This window comes from Symsagittifera roscoffensis, chromosome 5 (genome assembly GCF_963678635.1).
Source record: "Symsagittifera roscoffensis chromosome 5, txSymRosc1.1, whole genome shotgun sequence".
NCBI classification, from domain to species: Eukaryota; Metazoa; Xenacoelomorpha; order Acoela; family Convolutidae; genus Symsagittifera; species Symsagittifera roscoffensis.
This window is the reverse complement of record NC_087066.1, coordinates 37,641,755-37,661,429: the sequence shown is the minus strand read 5'-3', so window position 1 is coordinate 37,661,429 and position 19,675 is coordinate 37,641,755. Positions and strand designations below refer to the sequence as shown.

The 19,675-nt window shown below is 35.6% G+C and overlaps 1 protein-coding gene across 1 annotated transcript in view; it reads left to right on the top strand.

Moving 5' to 3' along the window:
- Nucleotides 1–17,330: 17,330 nt before the first annotated feature.
- Nucleotides 17,331–19,675, top strand: part of LOC134846719 (uncharacterized) — a 10,805-nt gene continuing 8,460 nt past the window's right edge. Inside the window, exons 1-2 of the mRNA XM_063864103.1 lie at nucleotides 17,331–17,409; nucleotides 19,249–19,396. Of these exons, the coding sequence (XP_063720173.1) occupies nucleotides 17,331–17,409; nucleotides 19,249–19,396 (227 nt within the window). The remainder of the gene's footprint in view (nucleotides 17,410–19,248; nucleotides 19,397–19,675) is intronic.

Below are 19,675 nucleotides of genomic sequence, written 5' to 3'. Positions count from 1 at the left end.
AAATTTGAGCTAAAATGGTTATTTTTGACCAAACAGGCGTGAATACTTAGTTTTTCCTTCAAAAATTGAAAAATAAAATGAAAAGAAAAAACTGTTTTTGTGTTGATCGGTTATTTATGCTGAATAGGATATTACTAGAATTTTTTTCTCGCCCCAATTTGTAAAAAAAAACTTTTCAGCGATGAATTAGCGATTTTGTGGTGTTGAATAAAGAGTGAGATGATTTCAACTGATAATATTGGTCGATTTTTGAATGATTATTTCTGAGAAATAGAAATCATGAAAGTTCGAGAGATTTTATTGAAAAAAAAATTTTCGAATTGTTTTTATAAATATTAATTATTTGGTAATAATTTATGCAAAGCAAGAAAATTGATATGTAGCAATGATGTAAAAATATAGCTGTTCATTACCAATACGAAATACTAAACTAACCAAGAGCAAAAAATGAGATAAACTAATAAAAACAGAACAAAAAAGTTGAACGCAAAAAAGACTCTTTTCAAAGAGGCGTAAAAGTATACTTCTCCATCTGGCCTCACCCACGAAAAAAGGACGTTCCGAGTGTGCTCTATAGCCGGCCTCAACAAACGCGCTACATCACGCTTAAGCCACACTTTTACTATTTTTGACGAGAGTAGCTCTAAGGTGAGCAGCTCTTTAAAAAAACCAAACTAATTAGAAGACTTTTGCGAAAACATATAGCAAAGATCATAACTAAATCTGAAATCACTAACAAGGTGCATATATATATATATATATATATATATATATATATATATATATATATATATATATGTATATAATATAAAAGATTTCTCAGAATGAAGAAGCGAGCAGCAAAAGGGAAATCAAAACTCGGTGACATTCCGCATCTGGAATGGCAAATCTGTTGGCTTTGCTTGCTTCAGTCACTTCCCTCTCAGGATATAAATAATGGACTCAATATCTCACCAAAGGTACCCATTGAGCAAGAATAAAGGCCAATTTGATTTTGAGCTCAGAAGTACGGATCATAGTCACTTGGCGCTTCACGCAGAGAAGTCAAACCCTATCTCGCTGTTTGATGAATAAATGAGAGTGCACGTAGTCTCGCTCTAATTAACGGAATCGACACATACATTATGCAGCCTTGAAACGATCCCTAAACTCATCTACAATATACGCAATCTTCACGAGAAGCTATTTTTTTCTCTCTCCCTACTAAGACGACTATTCCACATTACGAGCAGCTGTTCCTCTTCTCTCTTCACTCCTTTTACAGAATCTACTCAAAAAAAGGAATAAAGACTTTTCTCCATCCATTTTCACCAGAACAAACTTAAAACTTAAAAAACTTTATAAACCCCGGATGGGGTGAACCAGATCAAAACAAGTATTTTTTTTATCCAATCATTTTCTTGATAAATATCACTGTAACTGAAAACTAACCAATCATGATACTTGAATAAAATTTACAATAAATTGTAAGGCTGAAACTATTTATCTTAATAGGCTCAAACAGTTGCTCTTTCTTGATTCTAACCTCATAACAATACCAGTATACACTAGATCTTTTGAGGCTAGTAAATATAAGAGAAAGATTAGGATTGGTATTAGACTAAGAAGTTGTTCGATTCTATCCGCCCAAAAATACGATAGCGTACGAACAGGTGGTGTACCTTATCCAAAATTACTCTATGAGTAAGCCAACCCTGACTTAAACTCAAAGCGCTGTTTTTCAATAGTTTTATTGCTAAATCAACGATAAATCATTCCTAATTCTTAAATGTTTTCGATAAAAAATCGCTACACTATTTATCTATGAAATATCACAGAATTGTCCATGAAAATTTTAATTAGATTAAGTAAGCACTTTTTATCGCTAAGTATAACGGGGAACTCAACGCGTGCTCCCAAACAAGCTCGACGATTTGGGATAAAACGCTTGCCAAGAATGATTTATAATTCTTGAGCTTATTGTATTGGAAGGTCATTAGTGGTAACCAACTTCGCGCAAAAGTACATTCCTCCCGGGTTGACCTCCATACACCGAAAATGCTTATCATACAATTCCATACAACAAAAATCATTATCATACCAATCCATACATCAAGTGTATAGAGAAAATGTTTGTCATAAAATTTTCATACATTTTTGAAAAACAATAGAGAAAAAATTAAACCATTTCTGCGGTTTTTTGAGAACAGTTGAACAGACTGGTGACAAAAAAAACGGATTTAAAATAATTTTTTTTTGAAAAAAATGCTTTCCATACTATAGCCATATATGACAATTGTATGACTGACATTTTTTGATGGCGACACAAAAAAAAATTTTCAAGTAATTTTGAAAATTTGCCCTTGTTTTGTTTTGTTTTTTTTTGCAACCGCAATTGAATTTTGTACGCAAAAAAAAACCTTTTTTGAAAAAAATTTTTTGCATGCAAAACTTAATTTTTTGTGTGCATAACGTAGTCCTGGATACAATAATAATGGCTTTTTTTCTTTTCACTCAAAATTTTTTTTCAAAAACGCTGAAAAATCGTATTTATTTTGTATGGCGTTTTTTTGTATTGATCAATATCTGATAATTTGAAAATTCAAAATTTTAAAATAATCATCACTGAAAAATTTTGCCAAAAATTAAATGTTACTTTTGTTATATCATTTGTGAAAGTCATGTGGTGAACTTTTCAGGTCGTTTTTTATGCATTGTAAATGTATAAACCTTTGTTAATGTCCAACCTTGGTGCTTTGAGTAATCAAGGTCTTTGTCACTTCTGTTCGGTTGCAAACACAACCCAAAATTTAGAAACAAAAAACTGCATTTTGATTTTTGGAGAAAACACCTATTATACAATTTCATTTATGGGAAAATGTTTATTAAAGAGTTTTCATACAATTTTTTGTACGTATGGAATTGTATGAAAAGAAGTTTCCCGTTTATGAAAATTGTATGATAAGCATTTTTGGTCAACCTGGGCTCATAGCCAATGCGGTCGGGGTAAAATTTAAAAGGAGATTAAGCGTTGATTCGTGCTCCAAATACAAAAGAGAAACAAAAAATAGTACAACAAACTAAGATTTGTCCTGTTTTGACCTAGCCGCCTAACTTTGATCAAGCTGGTTTGCAAAAAAATCAAGCACAAAAAAAGTAAGTTTCAAGAAGTTTAGTGCAAATCAAAAAGTGAAAGCAGGGCCAATGAAGCAGGGCCGGGGGTTTGAACAGCTCGCCGCCCGAAGAATACCACCTAATGGTATTTTTTTACGACAACCATTTTCGGACGGTTGATTCTAAACTTTTTTGATGACGCCTTTGACACTGATATGAGGCAATTTTCAGTGAAGAGGTGCTGCCAAAAAAAAAACGCTTTTCACAGGTCTAAAATTTATCCGCGGGGCAGAAATACTTTTGCTAAATATCTTGTTTTCTTGGGAGAATTCAGAAATGAATCTAAAACCCTCACAAAAGTGTCAAGAATCAACTAATTTTGATCAAACGGGTCAAAAGACATCATAAATGGAACAAGCATGGTCAAGTAAATTTTTCGGTCGGTCAAACCATGCCAAAGTTTGGTCCAAAAGGCCAAATTCGGGTCGAGAAAGCCTAACCAAAAGTCGAGTACCTTGACACGGGTGAGCGGCGGCTCACCTCCCTCATTTCTGGTTGCCAATTTTACTAAAGGATCTTCTTTTTTGTAAAATTTAACCGCATCTATTTCTGCTGACTATCTAGGAAAAAACTGAAAATCTGAAGGTTAATTTGATGCCAGTCTAATAATTATTTTTGAGAAAGGAGTATGCAAAAAAAAATGCAACTTTTTGCTGAATAACTCATGTATCCAAAATATGTATCCAAACTAAACTTGGTTTTTAGCGATTCGATTATAATTGAAATTCCACTTTGCGTTAAGTCAGCTAAAAACATTGATATAATTTGCTTTCTGAATCTTAATTCTTTTAAAATTTTAAAATTCCTCGCTAACTTTTCTCCAACATTTGCAAGGAAGTCGTTAAATTTATCAACTGATCGTCCTGATCGTTGATTTTGGTAGCTTATGTTAGGTCATTATACAGACGGAAAAACTCTCTGCTGTTGTTGTTGGATTCCAATCATAATTTGCTTTTGATAAAATGCTTTTTTTCTGACTCAGAAATTTGCGAAATAATTTGCTTTGAGATTCAAATTTACTTCTGGCTTCTGTGGTTTCAGTTTTTAAAAAAATATTCCTGAACCGGTGCTTTTTCGATGCTTCATTTTTCAATTCATTATCAACCCAATGCTTCGAAATTTTTCTAATTATTGTTTTTTCTGGTAAAAATGGTTCAATGTTATTTCTGAGCTTTTCGTTCAACAATAAAAAAAAAGCTCATCGCAATTAAATTGGCTAATTTTTGTTTCAATATCAAATATATTTTGATATGAAGACTCATTTAGTTCTTCCAAAAAAAACTCCAATCATTGTAAAAATTACTACATTTACAACCAAACGAATTCTCATTGCGATAATGCCGTGGAACTATGCAGACCGTTTTCAGGCGCCTTTGATCCTGCTATGACTTCTGTTATTTTTTTGACTGCTAATCAAAAAATCAAAAAAAAAAGATTTAATGATACAAAGAGGAAAAAAATTTTGAAGTGAAAAAGGTGATAATTTCAGCAGTATACCTACCCTTGTCAGCAAATCTTTTTTTAAATTTTATTTCTACTCAAAAATGAATTAAAACAGTTGATAATTTCCTAGAATAATACTGTCCAAAAACCCATGGTTGAAGATTTGTAAATGATATTGTGTGCAGCTCTGAAACTTAGTTGCAAAATCTGGGTAGTATTTTAGAACAAGGTTGAAAAGTTTTCTAATTCTAACTTTTACAGAAGTTTTTTGATTACACTTTGATTGCACAGGTATATGCCTGGCTAAAACTTTCTTATTCAAAACCGTATTCAAAATTTTTTCAGTTACAGCTTCCTGGGCAATGGCCGATATGCACTCTTTACTCAAATCCTTACATAGTAACTTTACTAATTCATAGATATGTAGTTCGTTTACGAAGTATATTTTGCGTTTTTATCTTAGTTCTTCGATGCTTTCATTTCTTCTCTTAAAACAATTAATTTTTATGAGCCGTTTAATTTTAAGTTCAATTGTTTCTAATTTTGTACTGTCTGTTGACGCATAAGCCAAAACTCCGCACTGTAAAATGGGTTTCACATAAGCGTTATATGCTTTCAGTAGTTGATCTTTACCTAAAAAGTTCCTCAACCTGTAATACATCCCACAAAACCTCGACAATTTGTTTTCCATTTTTGTAGTATGATCAGTAAAGGAAAATTTAGAGTCAATTTGAAAACCTTAGTATCAGAACGATTGTTTTTCTTTAATAATTTTTCCATTCATTTTGACATCTGATTTACCGCTGCTCTTCTTAGATAGTACCATTGTTTTTGTTTTATCTTCTTTTAAAGTCAGCCTGTTTTTTTCTCGGCAAATTGCTGTTTTGTCCAACGCTTCTTGGTTTTTACCGGTTAAGTCACTGTTTCTAGCTATTGTTCTTATGACAGTGTCGTCTGCATATAAAATCAGATTACTTTCACTATTTTCATTTAGCTCAAAATCATTTATTTAAATGATGAAAAAAATCGGGCCTAATATGGATCCCTGTGGTACCTCATAATTCCCATTTTCATTTTGAGAGTGTCTGGTTTTAGTGGCAATTTATTGTTGTCGGTTTTTTAAATGAGATTTTAGAAGATCAAAAACAAGTCTCCGAAAACCTTATGCGTCACATTTCTCAAGTAAAAGAATGTGGTAAACTGTATCAAAGTCTTTCTTAAGGTCAATGAATGTGCACTGTGTCTTCGTGGTATTAGAGTTCCAATCTTGACGCACTTCTTCTATTAGGGTTATTAAAGCATCAATTGTACTCCTTTTTGATCTGAACCTAAACTGGCAATTTTGTAGTAACTGATACTAAGTGAGATATTGGTTCATTCTGTTAGCAATGACCCGCTGAAAAATTTTACCTGCAACTGGTAAAAGAGAAATTGACCTGTAATTTGATGATTCTAGATCATTGCCTTCTTTGAAGAGAGGTTTAACTTTGGCAATTTTGAAACTGCCTGGAAAACTTTGTCTATCCAAACATTTTTGTAAAAGTTTTTTCAAAATTGGAAGCAAAACTGGACTTATTTTTTTCAAGTAATATTGATTAAGTCCATATGTATCCAAACTAAACTTGGTTTTTAGCGATTCAATTATTTTTGAAATTTCATTTTGCGTTATGTCAGCTAAGAACATTGAAATAATTTGCTTTTTGACTCTTAATTCTTTTAAAGTATTAAAAATCCTCGCTAATTGTTCTCCAACATTTGCAAGGAAGTCGTTAAATTCATGAACATTTATGTTTTGTTTTCTTCCTGATCGTTGTTTTTAGTGGCACATGTTAGGTCATTATACAGACGGAAACACTCTCTGCTGTTGTTGTTGGATTCCAATCGTAATTTGCTTTTAAAAAAATGCTTTTTTTTCTGACTCAAAAATTTGCGAAATTTATTGCTTTGAGATTCAAATTTTCTTCTGGCTTCTGTGGTTTCAGTTTTTAAAAAACTATTTCTGAACGGGTGTGTTTTTGATGCTGCATTTTTCAATTCATTATCAACCCATTGCTTCGAAGTTTTTCTAATTAGTGTTTTTTCTGGTAAAAATGGTTCAATGTTATTTCTGAGCTTTTCGTTCAACAATAAAAAAAGTTCATCGCAACTAAATTGGCTAATTTTTGTTTCAACATCAACTAAATTTTCATATGAAGACTCATTTACTTCTTTCAGAAAAATTTCGATTCAAGTTTTTGCGTATTTGTGATGTTGCGTTTAAAAATACTCCATAAAGTTCAGTTACCGATGTTTTGAAGATAGTTAATGGTTTTTAAACAATGGAAAAAAACTGATCTATACACTTCTTACTGGTCTTAGTTTTTCCGGTTGGTTGATTTCCATTTTGTAGTAAAAGATCGTTTCCATTTGTTATACTTATAAGTTCAGAGAGTCGTTTACTCTTTCTTAAAACATTAATGTTAAAGTCACCACGATTTAAATGATGTGTAATGGTGCTACTATAATATCATCCAAAACCTTTTGTAGTATAAGGAGTGTCTGAGTTTTTTTGCACTAGGAGTAATATAAACACACGTAATAATTGCATTTTTTAACTTTTCATTTTCTATTTTTGACGCTTAACAATTGAATGTTGTTACAACTTGTTCTTTCTATTCTTTTGTAATTTATTCCGAATTTTATATAAAAACATACGCCTCCTCCCCTACGCTTACGAGAACGTTCAATAAGAAGTTGATACTCTTTTATTTTGGAAATACCGAAATTCTGGTTTGGTGAAAGCCAGGTTTCGGTGCAACATATAATGCTAGGCAAATATTTTAGTTGTGTTAGGATAACTTGAAATTCGTCTATGTTTTCTTGTATCGATCTAATTTTTTTCAAAGAACCTGCTCAGTGGTATTCATGATATACTGCATTGGTTGTCTTTGTTGATCTGAGATAGAAAAAAAAACAAATGATGGTCAAAGATAACGAACTCCGTCAGTTGGCCTGAAAACTTTTCCCTTCTACCTCCCTATTTTTCATACGCTGTTCTTGTATTTAAACAATATTCTTAAATTTGCTGTATTAGAAACGAAAAGTTCTTGATTTGCCGTGTTTTCAATTAAGATTCTTCACGGTAGAAATCTGAAGTGACCTCCTTTATATCCAAGTTTTACAGCAAAAAACAATCATAATAATGAAATTGAAACTTAGATAAATTTTAATTTAAGATAAAATAAAATTTTTCATTCAGTGTTAACTCGGCATTATCACAGAGCACACAAAAGTTCATTTGAAAAAAACAGTCCATAAGCCCCTTTCCAGGCATGGAGGTCGCGTTATCACAACCAACCTGCAGCGCTCGCGTTATCACAAGCAGGGTAAAGGGAACTGACAGTCTGATTTCAATCAGAAATTGATTTTGACCAACAATATGAAACAAACAGTAAAGTTTAGGTAAAGTTGTTTGTGACATAATTTGACTTATTTAAACTTTTAAACCAAGTTGTAAAAAGCGGGAAAAAATTCCAGAAAAAACCACTTCCTTAGCTCAAAGGAAAAAAATAAAAGCAATAGTATAATTAATATAAACAAGTTAAGTCAGTGCAGAGTTGCACGTCGCTTTAGTATCAAATCATTTTATCGTACGTTTTATCATAACACAAAGTATGAAATACTCTACAAAAATTTTATCTCGTGTAACTGATTAGATTTAATGAGTCTATTTGTTGCTCATATATGGTTTTTTGCCCTCCGGTGAGACTCTACAGCTTGCACCTCTGCTGCTTTTTTTAACCTCAACGAATTTTCTTTGGATCTCATTTGGTTCCAATTTATTAAGATCATCCAAGCTATTGACTTTTATTAACTTTTTCGAAGCATTTTCACCAGTAACTGCAACTGATACAATGCAATTGTTGGTCACCGTCTCCAACCACATATGAACAGCAGTTGCCTTGATCTCCGCGTCAGTTTCTGGCAATGTTTCATTTGAAATATTAAACTTTTGGTTTTTTGGGTTGACCTTTTTTCTAAGAGCCCTTCTATTTTTCCACACTTGCGTTTTGTCCTCGAAGTAAATGATTTTGCATATTATCCTGGGAAGGAAAATACCTGTTTCACCTGGCAGGACATGGCAAGCTTTCACACCTTCAAACTTAACTGTTATACCCAAAAAACTCTTGAAAAATTTTAGGGTTTCCATTGTTACGTCTCTCACATTGCGCATCGTAAGGAGGATTCAAAATTATAATACTATTTTTTCTTGAATATCTTTCCTGAGCAAGCAGTCGTTCCTGCATGTCCCGTTGATTTTTTTCCAACGCTTGAATACGCAATTGTTGAGCACCCGAAATCATTATAGACCATCAATTTCTTTTTGTAACTCGCTCACGTTAGTGTCATTTGTTTTACTCAGGGAACCTCGAGCAGGATTGGAGCTGACTGACGTTCCCACCAAAACATCTGGTTGATCCACATCCATGATAGATAATCCGTCAAACAAATATTTTAAAAAATAACTTGGATAACAAAAATTAGGAGAATTATTAATTGAATAAAATCAATCAGAAAAAAATTTGAAAGATTTGAGCTTAATTGTTTTTATTCAAATCGACCTCAGGGTTCTAAATAACAATTACTTTTATCAATGTCAAGTTTTGGGATTGTTTTTAAACGAAAGTTTTGGCCAGAAAGATAATTCGCAAGAGATTTTATTTCAATCCAATTTTCATTTCAAATTTCAATTCAAATTTGTGTCTTTTTTTCTCGAGGTCAACCGACTGTTCGCTCTTTCACGTTCTCTTATTTTCGAGACTCAACTAATTTTGATCAAAAAGGTCAAAACACATCATAAATGGAACAAGCATGGTCGAGTAAATTTTTCGGTCGGTCAGACCATACCAAAGTTTGGTCCAAAAGGCCAAATTGGGGTTGAGAAAGCCTAAACAAAAGTCGAGTACCTTGACACGGGTGAGCGGCGGCTCACCTCCCTCATTTCTGGTTGCCAATTTTACTAAAGGATCTTCTTTTTTTGTAAAATTTAATCGCATCTATTTCTGCTGACTATTTAAGAAAAAGCTGACAATCTGAAGGTTGCTTTGACGCCAGTCTAATAATTATTTTTGAGAAACGAGTGTGCACGGAAAAATGCAACATTTTGCTGAATGACTCAAAACGGAAAAATTTTCTGCAAAAAAAATTATAAGCTGCGCAGATAATTACGCAGAAAAGGTAATTCAACGAACCAAATATGCTTATGAACAACACTGTGAATGTAGACAAATGCTTCTTTTTTGTACTTTTTGCCATCCTAAAATTAACTACCTCAGATGTTTACCTTTCCCGCCCCGCCAAAATAAAAAAAATTTTTTCTTGCGTTTGTTTCTGCGTTGTTTTTTGAGGTATGTATCCAATTAAACAGGTTAGATTAATATATCAATAAACATCCTTCTAGTTTCAGATAGCAACTTCCTGTGCGCTACACTATTTTCATCGTTCTGCTCCTATGGATTGAAAAAAAATTTGCCATATTTTTAAATAACTTCAGTATACTTTATCTACACTTATCTACGCTTAGCTTTATCTACACTTGGCTTGTCGAAAAAATGTTGCACTTCAATAGAGGTACATAACTATGAAAAAAATTGTTTTAGAGCGGGCAGAGGCGGATCTAGGATTTTCTCGAGGGGGCGGGCGGATTTTCAAAAAAAAATCTAAAAGTTTGTCGAAATTTTGAAGAAAAAAAGCAAGCCGAAAAAGGTGTTTTTAGGCCTTTTTTGGTATCTCAAAATAGAACAAAGGGGGACCCTTTGGGTCGGCAGGGGGTCAAATCCCTAAGAGGGAAGCGTCCGCATTTCCCGCCCCCCGTAAATCCGCCCCAGTTTTCGGTCATTTAATTCGACTTCTCAAGTTAATCTCTTTCTCTTTACAAGTTAATATCTAATAAAAAAATAACGGATATATTCAATTGATTTTAAGATTTGACATAATTTTTGAATCATCAAGAATTATTTAAATTGTTTCACAAGCAAGAGTAGATTTAGGGGCGGAAGGATGGGGGTTGAAAATTAAAAGACATGCCTAAGAAGTTTGCTTCTTCCAAAACATTTGCAAATTGTCCATATATATACAAAAAACTGGAGAAAAAATAGAAACAGTAGCAGATTGAGGGGGCGGCCTTCTTTTTTGACCTTCAATTTCAGCTGATCGATCTTGGAAAATTTGTAAAGGCGCCAATAAATATACTAATTTTGAGGTAGGAGCGCGCACCGAAAAAAATTTTGGTCAAAACTTTTGAAAACGTGCCTAAAAGTGCCTACGTCATTTTTGGCTTTTTAGAAATCAAAATAGACATTACGAGGCCGCAACATGATCTTTTCTAGAACTCAAAGTAGACATTACGAGGCCGCAGCAAATTTTGGCAACAATTTTTACAATTTTCAACAAGATCGTCATGCCAAAAAGTATGTTTAAAGACTTGTCTCTGAATTTCTTTGACCTACACACACAAAACGGTGCGCCTAAGTTTGGCCCCTTTGTTCAGAGCACAGTCTGTTTGTATATAGGAAGATATCAAAATAGAAATTAGGACCACCGAAAACAACATCGAGACAAATTTCGGTATATTTGTTCTCGAGTGGTTTTTTCTCCAGACCAAATTTAATTTTTTAATTTAACATCTTAACGGCGAACTGAATCGTTTCCAATTCAAATGACTAACCAAGTTGCTTCTAATAATGCGTAATCAACTGGTTCAAATTATTTCACTCTGAACTTAGTGCGTAGCATGCGTAGGGAGGGGGGGGCAAAAAGAAGAAAATTAAAAAAAAAAAACAATCAAATTTGTTTATATTTTTTATGCTATACTTTTATTCATTTTATACGGCTCTCGGAATACTCAGAGCTTGGCCTTGATACGAAGAGTTTTTTTTCCTAATTTCGAAGAAAGTGATGCATATATATGATCTGCTTTTGGTGATTTTTTTTATTCAGACCAATTTCCAAAAGATAACTTGGTAACTTGGGTAATCAATCCTTAAATTTTCGTGGGATCGGCGATCGCGCACATTACTTTTATCCTCGCATTCTCTAACAAATCAAAGCAAAAAAACTGGTCGTCTTATATTTTGTCACTGAAAGTGTAACGCGAAGCATCCCTTACTACAAAACTGTTCACAGTAATTGAATTGAGGCAAATCAATTGGTTTTTTTTATTTCAAAGATACTCAAAATGTAAAATTTAAATTTCGATATTATCATTTATGTGCATTATTTGTCATAATTTTATTTAATTTTTCGGGTTCATTTGAAAAGCAGTCAGAATTTTATAAGCTTGTCCTGATGAGAAACGTCTTATTTGCTTTTATTAACACATCATTTGCCTTCACAACAGAGTTGCCAGGTTTTCAATACTAGTTTTAACTAATTTCAATAGGTTTTCACTAATTTCAATAGCCATTTGTTTTTAATTCAACTAAGACTTCACGTTTTAACTAAAAACTTCTTAACAACACAATTTTTATCATCTGAAAGATACTGAGGTCGAGAACTCATATGTGAAATTTCGACCTCCTATTGTTTTTTGTGAAGTTATCAGGGTTTGAAAGTTGCCAATTAGCCAATTTGAGATACTTGTTTGAGCTTTTAAAGCGTAGGCGGCTATTTGAATTGTTTCAAACTAATTGAAGTGAGCAAGTTGCTTTTAATAATGCCTTGACCGATTCAAAACATGTCGCTCTCCACTTCCTATACCGTGAAATGGGGGAGAGGTGATAAAATGAAGAAAAAACTCAAAAAAATCAAATTTGTTTATTTTTTTTTGAACTGGTTTATTTTTATTAATTTCATATGGCTCTCTGAATACTATGGACATCGCCTTGATGCACAGACTCTTGCTGATCCTACTTCCAAAAAGAAATGATTAATATACATGCTTGGAGTGGTTTTTTCATTCAGACCAATTTCCAAATTTCCAAAAAAAAATTGGTGATTTGGGTGATCGATTCTGAGATTTTCTTGGGATTACCGGTCACGCACATCACTTTTTTGCTAGCGCTCTTAAACAAATCAAGGCAAAAACGAAAATCAAAAACGAAAATCAAAAACAAAAAACTGCTCGTTTGGATACATAGTTGCTGAAAGTGTAACGCGAATTATCCCTCAATAGAAAACTGTTCAAAGTAAAGGAATTGAGGCAAGCCAATTGGTTTTTTTTAATCACAAAAAAGACTCAAAATTTAAACGTTATTTTTTACTCTATCGGCCTAAAATTAGTAATTTATCAATATTTCATTTATTAGAATTTTATCGTGTCCAGTTAAAAAGCATTCAGAGTATTCTTGGCTTGCCCTGATAAGAGCAGTTTTGTTAGCTTTTATTCCCACATCAATTGCCATCACAACAATGTTTCCATGTTTAATCAATTTTAATTTTTTAAGTTTTTCAAGTTTTTATTTTGTTACATAGTTTCAGCAATATAATTTCTATCATCTTAAAGGTACTAAGGTCGAGAGCTCATGTTTAAAAGTTTTACCTGTTAGCATTCTTTGTGAAGTTATGGGGGTTTGAAAATTGCCGATTGGCCATTTTGATCATATTAGATCCTATTACTATAAAGGTTCTATTTAGTCAATTTTATTTATGCTTCAACTCAGCAGGTAAATTTTTGAAAAAAAACTAGGCCCTTTTTGGAAAACGTTGAACAAAAATTGCCGTTTTTCTGTGAGCTCTCTTCGCTTAAATTAGTGGTTGTCGGCACCAAGGGAACCTATCAAAAAGTTTAAGAGTCCGTCAGGCCAAATGGATGTAGAAAATACAAAACAGGCCAAATGGATGTAGAAAATACAAAACAGGCCAAATGGATGTAGAAAATCCAAAACAGGCCAAATGGATGTAGAAAATACAAAACAGGGATGTTTTGGGTGACGCAAGGTCGGATCCCAGGGGATGGGTTCCCATCCCCCTTGATCCCTCCATGGCTTAGAGCAACCCCTCATGCCTTAAGGACCGAATGTTAAGATGCTTTATCAGCATGGGAAAAGAAAAACACAAGAGCTGCTCAGCTCTTCACGGAGAACCGCTGTTGTGCCTCTGCTGAAGAATTACATGCAATTTCTTAGGCTATTGTTCTGGACTGGGTAAGGTTGCTTCTTCACCCTCAAGCAACGAGCATGGATCATGGTGAGTCTCGAACGCCCTACCTTCCGATTGGGAGGCGGAGACGAAACCAGTTCACCACCACTCTCCGAGCCTGAAAAACTGTCTCTTATTGTTTTGAGCTGGCTAAAAGGAGTAGATTATTAGAAATGTTCAGTAATTCGGCTTTTTTGTTATGAGGCTAATCCCGTTTTGTTTACAACAGCAGGTTTTATGCTGTTTGTGTTGGGTCAAGTCATCCTATCTGCGAGGGGACAGCATTGTCAAGATAATGATGATTGCAAGTTCTACTGGTTCTACGGAGGCGAGTTTTGCTGCTTTCACAACGTCTGCATTAAAGAGAGCTGTCTCAGGTAACAAGGAGAGATGTGAAAAAAAACGCGAGAGTTTGAACAAGTTGGTCAAAGTATTATATTAACAGAAAATGATAATGAGTCATTTTCTGTTGATATTCGCTTGCCGACGAGTAAATCAGCTACCTTATAAAAGAACTGAGAAAACTATAGACGTTTAGGACCCAGCATTTATCCAGTATTTGTTTTAGTCGACACAGAAGCAAGCAAAATTAAATTCGATTGGCATAAAAATACTTATCGTGCTGAAGTTTGCTTGATTCTTTCAAGGTGTAGCAGTTGATGATGTGACACTTATTGAATGTAAACGACCTTAACCTCTAAAAAAGCTAGAGTTAAAAAATAGTGAACATGAGCAACGGTCAGTTGCGTAAATTTACATGTTTAAAACAGTTGCTATATTTTGTTTCCGTTTGAGGTTTGAGTGTTTCCAACTTTTTGAAAACTTTCAAATGGTAGCAGATGGCAGCTGCACCCCTACTCAAGATTACCCGAACAACTTTAAGATTACTCAGGATCGAAAAAAGAGAATAGTTCACAATGCCGTCAGGCACTAAAACGAGTACCACAAAAAGACGAGAAACAGTGAGAAACTCTTTTGATATTATACACAATCAAGAAAGCAGCGATCGAAAAATATCGCCATATCAGGAGAAGTCAGTAGAGTAAGGGGTCAAGGACAGAGAATATTGCAACCGCGTGGCCATAATTGGTGTGTCAGAGCCCAATTTTCATCGGTAACAAAAACACTCAGAATCAACATAACAGGGACACAAATGGGGATGATTTCCATCCAGATTAACCAAAAGAGCAACTCGAAATCATACAGCCATCACAGAGATCCTCCAGAAAGAAGGCTCAGCAAAACAAAGACGTACAGGTACCAACCCTAAAGACGAATCTGATTGATGATTGCAAAATTAGAATGATGAAAAAATGCACTCAAATAGACGAAAAATTACAAGCGTGACATGTTGTCATGAACGGCACTCAAAATACGGAGATCAATGAAACAGCAATCAACATACCAAAGAAAGAAGCAAATGATTGTCATTGTCAGGGATGTTTTGGGTGACGCAAGGTCGGATCCCAGGGGAGGGGTTCCCATCCCCCTTGATCCCTCCATGGCTTAGAGCAACCCCTCATGCCTTAAGGACCGAATGTTAAGATGCTTTATCAGCATGGGAAAAGAAAAACACAAGAGCTGCTCAGCTCTTCACGGAGAACCGCTGTTGTGCCTCTGCTGAAGAATTACATGCAATTTCTTAGGCTATTGTTCTGGACTGGGTAAGGTTGCTTCTTCACCCTCAAGCAACGAGCATGGATCATGGTGAGTCTCGAACGCCCTACCTTCCGATTGGGAGGCGGAGACGAAACCAGTTCACCACCACTCTCCGAGCCTGAAAAACTGTCTCTTATTGTTTTGAGCTGTCTAAAAGGAGTAGATTATTAGAAATGTTCAGTAATTCGGCTTTTTTGTTATGAGGCTAATCCCGTTTTGTTTACAACAGCAGGTTTTATGCTGTTTGTGTTGAATCAAGTCATCCTATCTGCGAGGGGACAGCATTGTCAAGATAATGATGATTGCAAGTTCTACTGGTTCTACGGAGGCGAGTTTTGCTGCTTTCACAACGTCTGCATTAAAGAGAGCTGTCTCAGGTAACAAGGAGAGATGTGAAAAAAAACGCGAGAGTTTGAACAAGTTGGTCAAAGTATTATATTAACAGAAAATGATAATGAGTCATTTTCTGTTGATATTCGCTTGCCGACGAGTAAATCAGCTACCTTATAAAAGAACTGAGAAAACTATAGACGTTTAGGACCCAGCATTTATCCAGTATTTGTTTTAGTCGACACAGAAGCAAGCAAAATTAAATTCGATTGGCATAAAAATACTTATCGTGCTGAAGTTTGCTTGATTCTTTCAAGGTGTAGCAGTTGATGATGTGACACTTATTGAATGTAAACGACCTTAACCTCTAAAAAAGCTAGAGTTAAAAAATAGTGAACATGAGCAACGGTCAGTTGCGTAAATTTACATGTTTAAAACAGTTGCTATATTTTGTTTCCGTTTGAGGTTTGAGTGTTTCCAACTTTTTGAAAACTTTCAAATGGTAGCAGATGGCAGCTGCACCCCTACTCAAGATTACCCGAACAACTTTAAGATTACTCAGGATCGAAAAAAGAGAATAGTTCACAATGCCGTCAGGCACTAAAACGAGTACCACAAAAAGACGAGAAACAGTGAGAAACTCTTTTGATATTATACACAATCAAGAAAGCAGCGATCGAAAAATATCGCCATATCAGGAGAAGTCAGTAGAGTAAGGGGTCAAGGACAGAGAATATTGCAACCGCGTGGCCATAATTGGTGTGTCAGAGCCCAATTTTCATCGGTAACAAAAACACTCAGAATCAACATAACAGGGACACAAATGGGGATGATTTCCATCCAGATTAACCAAAAGAGTTACTCGAAATCATACAGCCATCACAGAGATCCTCCAGAAAGAAGGCTCAGCAAAACAAAAGACGTACAGGTACCAACCCTAAAGACGAATCTGATTGATGATTGCAAAATTAGAATGATGAAAAAATGCACTCAAATAGACGAAAAATTACAAGCGTGACATGTTGTCATGAACGGCACTCAAAATACGGAGATCAATGAAAAAGCAATCAACATACCAAAGAAAGAAGCAAATGATTGTCATTGTCAGGGATGTTTTGGGTGACGCAAGGTCGGATCCCAGGGGAGGGGTTCCCATCCCCCTTGATCCCTCCATGGCTTAGAGCAACCCCTCATGCCTTAAGGACCGAATGTTAAGATGCTTTATCAGCATGGGAAAAGAAAAACACAAGAGCTGCTCAGCTCTTCACGGAGAACCGCTGTTGTGCCTCTGCTGAAGAATTACATGCAATTTCTTAGGCTATTGTTCTGGACTGGGTAAGGTTGCTTCTTCACCCTCAAGCAACGAGCATGGATCATGGTGAGTCTCGAACGCCCTACCTTCCGATTGGGAGGCGGAGACGAAACCAGTTCACCACCACTCTCCGAGCCTGAAAAACTGTCTCTTATTGTTTTGAGCTGTCTAAAAGGAGTAGATTATTAGAAATGTTCAATAATTCGGCTTTTTTGTTATGAGGCTAATCCCGTTTTGTTTACAACAGCAGGTTTTATGCTGTTTGTGTTGGGTCAAGTCATCCTATCTGCGAGGGGACAGCATTGTCAAGATAATGATGATTGCAAGTTCTACTGGTTCTACGGAGGCGAGTTTTGCTGCTTTCACAACGTCTGCATTGAAGAGAGCTGTCTCAGGTAACAAGGAGAGATGTGAAAGTAATTTAATTCAAGTATAAAATTAGCGTTTTTCAACATGGCCCAGCAACCAAGCCCAAGTGGGCGGAAGAACCCACTTGGAATAACATCCTTTTGACCGTCTAAGCGTGCAGAACCCCCAATGTTATGGGAATTTTGTGTAAATCGCTTACAGCGAGGAATGATTGCGAAGCATTCTATACATCCCAAAATCCTATCTGCGAGGGGACAGCATTGTCAAGATAATGATGATTGCAAGTTCTACTGGTTCTACGGAGGCGAGTTTTGCTGCTTTCACAACGTCTGCATTAAAGAGAGCTGTCTCAGGTAACAAGGAGAGATGTGAAAAAAAACGCGAGAGTTTGAACAAGTTGGTCAAAGTATTATATTAACAGAAAATGATAATGAGTCATTTTCTGTTGATATTCGCTTGCCGACGAGTAAATCAGCTACCTTATAAAAGAACTGAGAAAACTATAGACGTTTAGGACCCAGCATTTATCCAGTATTTCTTTTAGTCGACACAGAAGCAAGCAAAATTAAATTCGATTGGCATTAAAATACTTATCGTGCTGAAGTTTGCTTGATTCTTTCAAGGTGTAGCAGTTGATGATGTGACACTTATTGAATGTAAACGACCTTAACCTCTAAAAAAGCTAGAGTTAAAAAATAGTGAACATGAGCAACGGTCAGTTGCGTAAATTTACATGTTTAAAACAGTTGCTATATTTTGTTTCCGTTTGAGGTTTGAGTGTTTCCAACTTTTTGAAAACTTTCAAATGGTAGCAGATGGCAGCTGCACCCCTACTCAAGATTACCCGAACAACTTTAAGATTACTCAGGATCGAAAAAAGAGAATAGTTCACAATGCCGTCAGGCACTAAAACGAGTACCACAAAAAGACGAGAAACAGTGAGAAACTCTTTTGATATTATACACAATCAAGAAAGCAGCGATCGAAAAATATCGCCATATCAGGAGAAGTCAGTAGAGTAAGGGGTCAAGGACAGAGAATATTGCAACCGCGTGGCCATAATTGGTGTGTCAGAGCCCAATTTTCATCGGTAACAAAAACACTCAGAATCAACATAACAGGGACACAAATGGGGATGATTTCCATCCAGATTAACCAAAAGAGTTACTCGAAATCATACAGCCATCACAGAGATCCTCCAGAAAGAAGGCTCAGCAAAACAAAAGACGTACAGGTACCAACCCTAAAGACGAATCTGATTGATGATTGCAAAATTAGAATGATGAAAAAATGCACTCAAATAGACGAAAAATTACAAGCGTGACATGTTGTCATGAACGGCACTCAAAATACGGAGATCAATGAAAAAGCAATCAACATACCAAAGAAAGAAGCAAATGATTGTCATTGTCAGGGATGTTTTGGGTGACGCAAGGTCGGATCCCAGGGGAGGGGTTCCCATCCCCCTTGATCCCTCCATGGCTTAGAGCAACCCCTCATGCCTTAAGGACCGAATGTTAAGATGCTTTATCAGCATGGGAAAAGAAAAACACAAGAGCTGCTCAGCTCTTCACGGAGAACCGCTGTTGTGCCTCTGCTGAAGAATTACATGCAATTTCTTAGGCTATTGTTCTGGACTGGGTAAGGTTGCTTCTTCACCCTCAAGCAACGAGCATGGATCATGGTGAGTCTCGAACGCCCTACCTTCCGATTGGGAGGCGGAGACGAAACCAGTTCACCACCACTCTCCGAGCCTGAAAAACTGTCTCTTATTGTTTTGAGCTGTCTAAAAGGAGTAGATTATTAGAAATGTTCAATAATTCGGCTTTTTTGTTATGAGGCTAATCCCGTTTTGTTTACAACAGCAGGTTTTATGCTGTTTGTGTTGGGTCAAGTCATCCTATCTGCGAGGGGACAGCATTGTCAAGATAATGATGATTGCAAGTTCTACTGGTTCTACGGAGGCGAGTTTTGCTGCTTTCACAACGTCTGCATTGAAGAGAGCTGTCTCAGGTAACAAGGAGAGATGTGAAAGTAATTTAATTCAAGTATAAAATTAGCGTTTTTCAACATGGCCCAGCAACCAAGCCCAAGTGGGCGGAAGAACCCACTTGGAATAACATCCTTTTGACCGTCTAAGCGTGCAGAACCCCCAATGTTATGGGAATTTTGTGTAAATCGCTTACAGCGAGGAATGATTGCGAAGCATTCTATACATCCCAAGAACTTCTACTTCGCTAGTACGCCAAAGAAAGCAGACGTCGATGAAAAAGCAGCGTTGCCAGCACAACT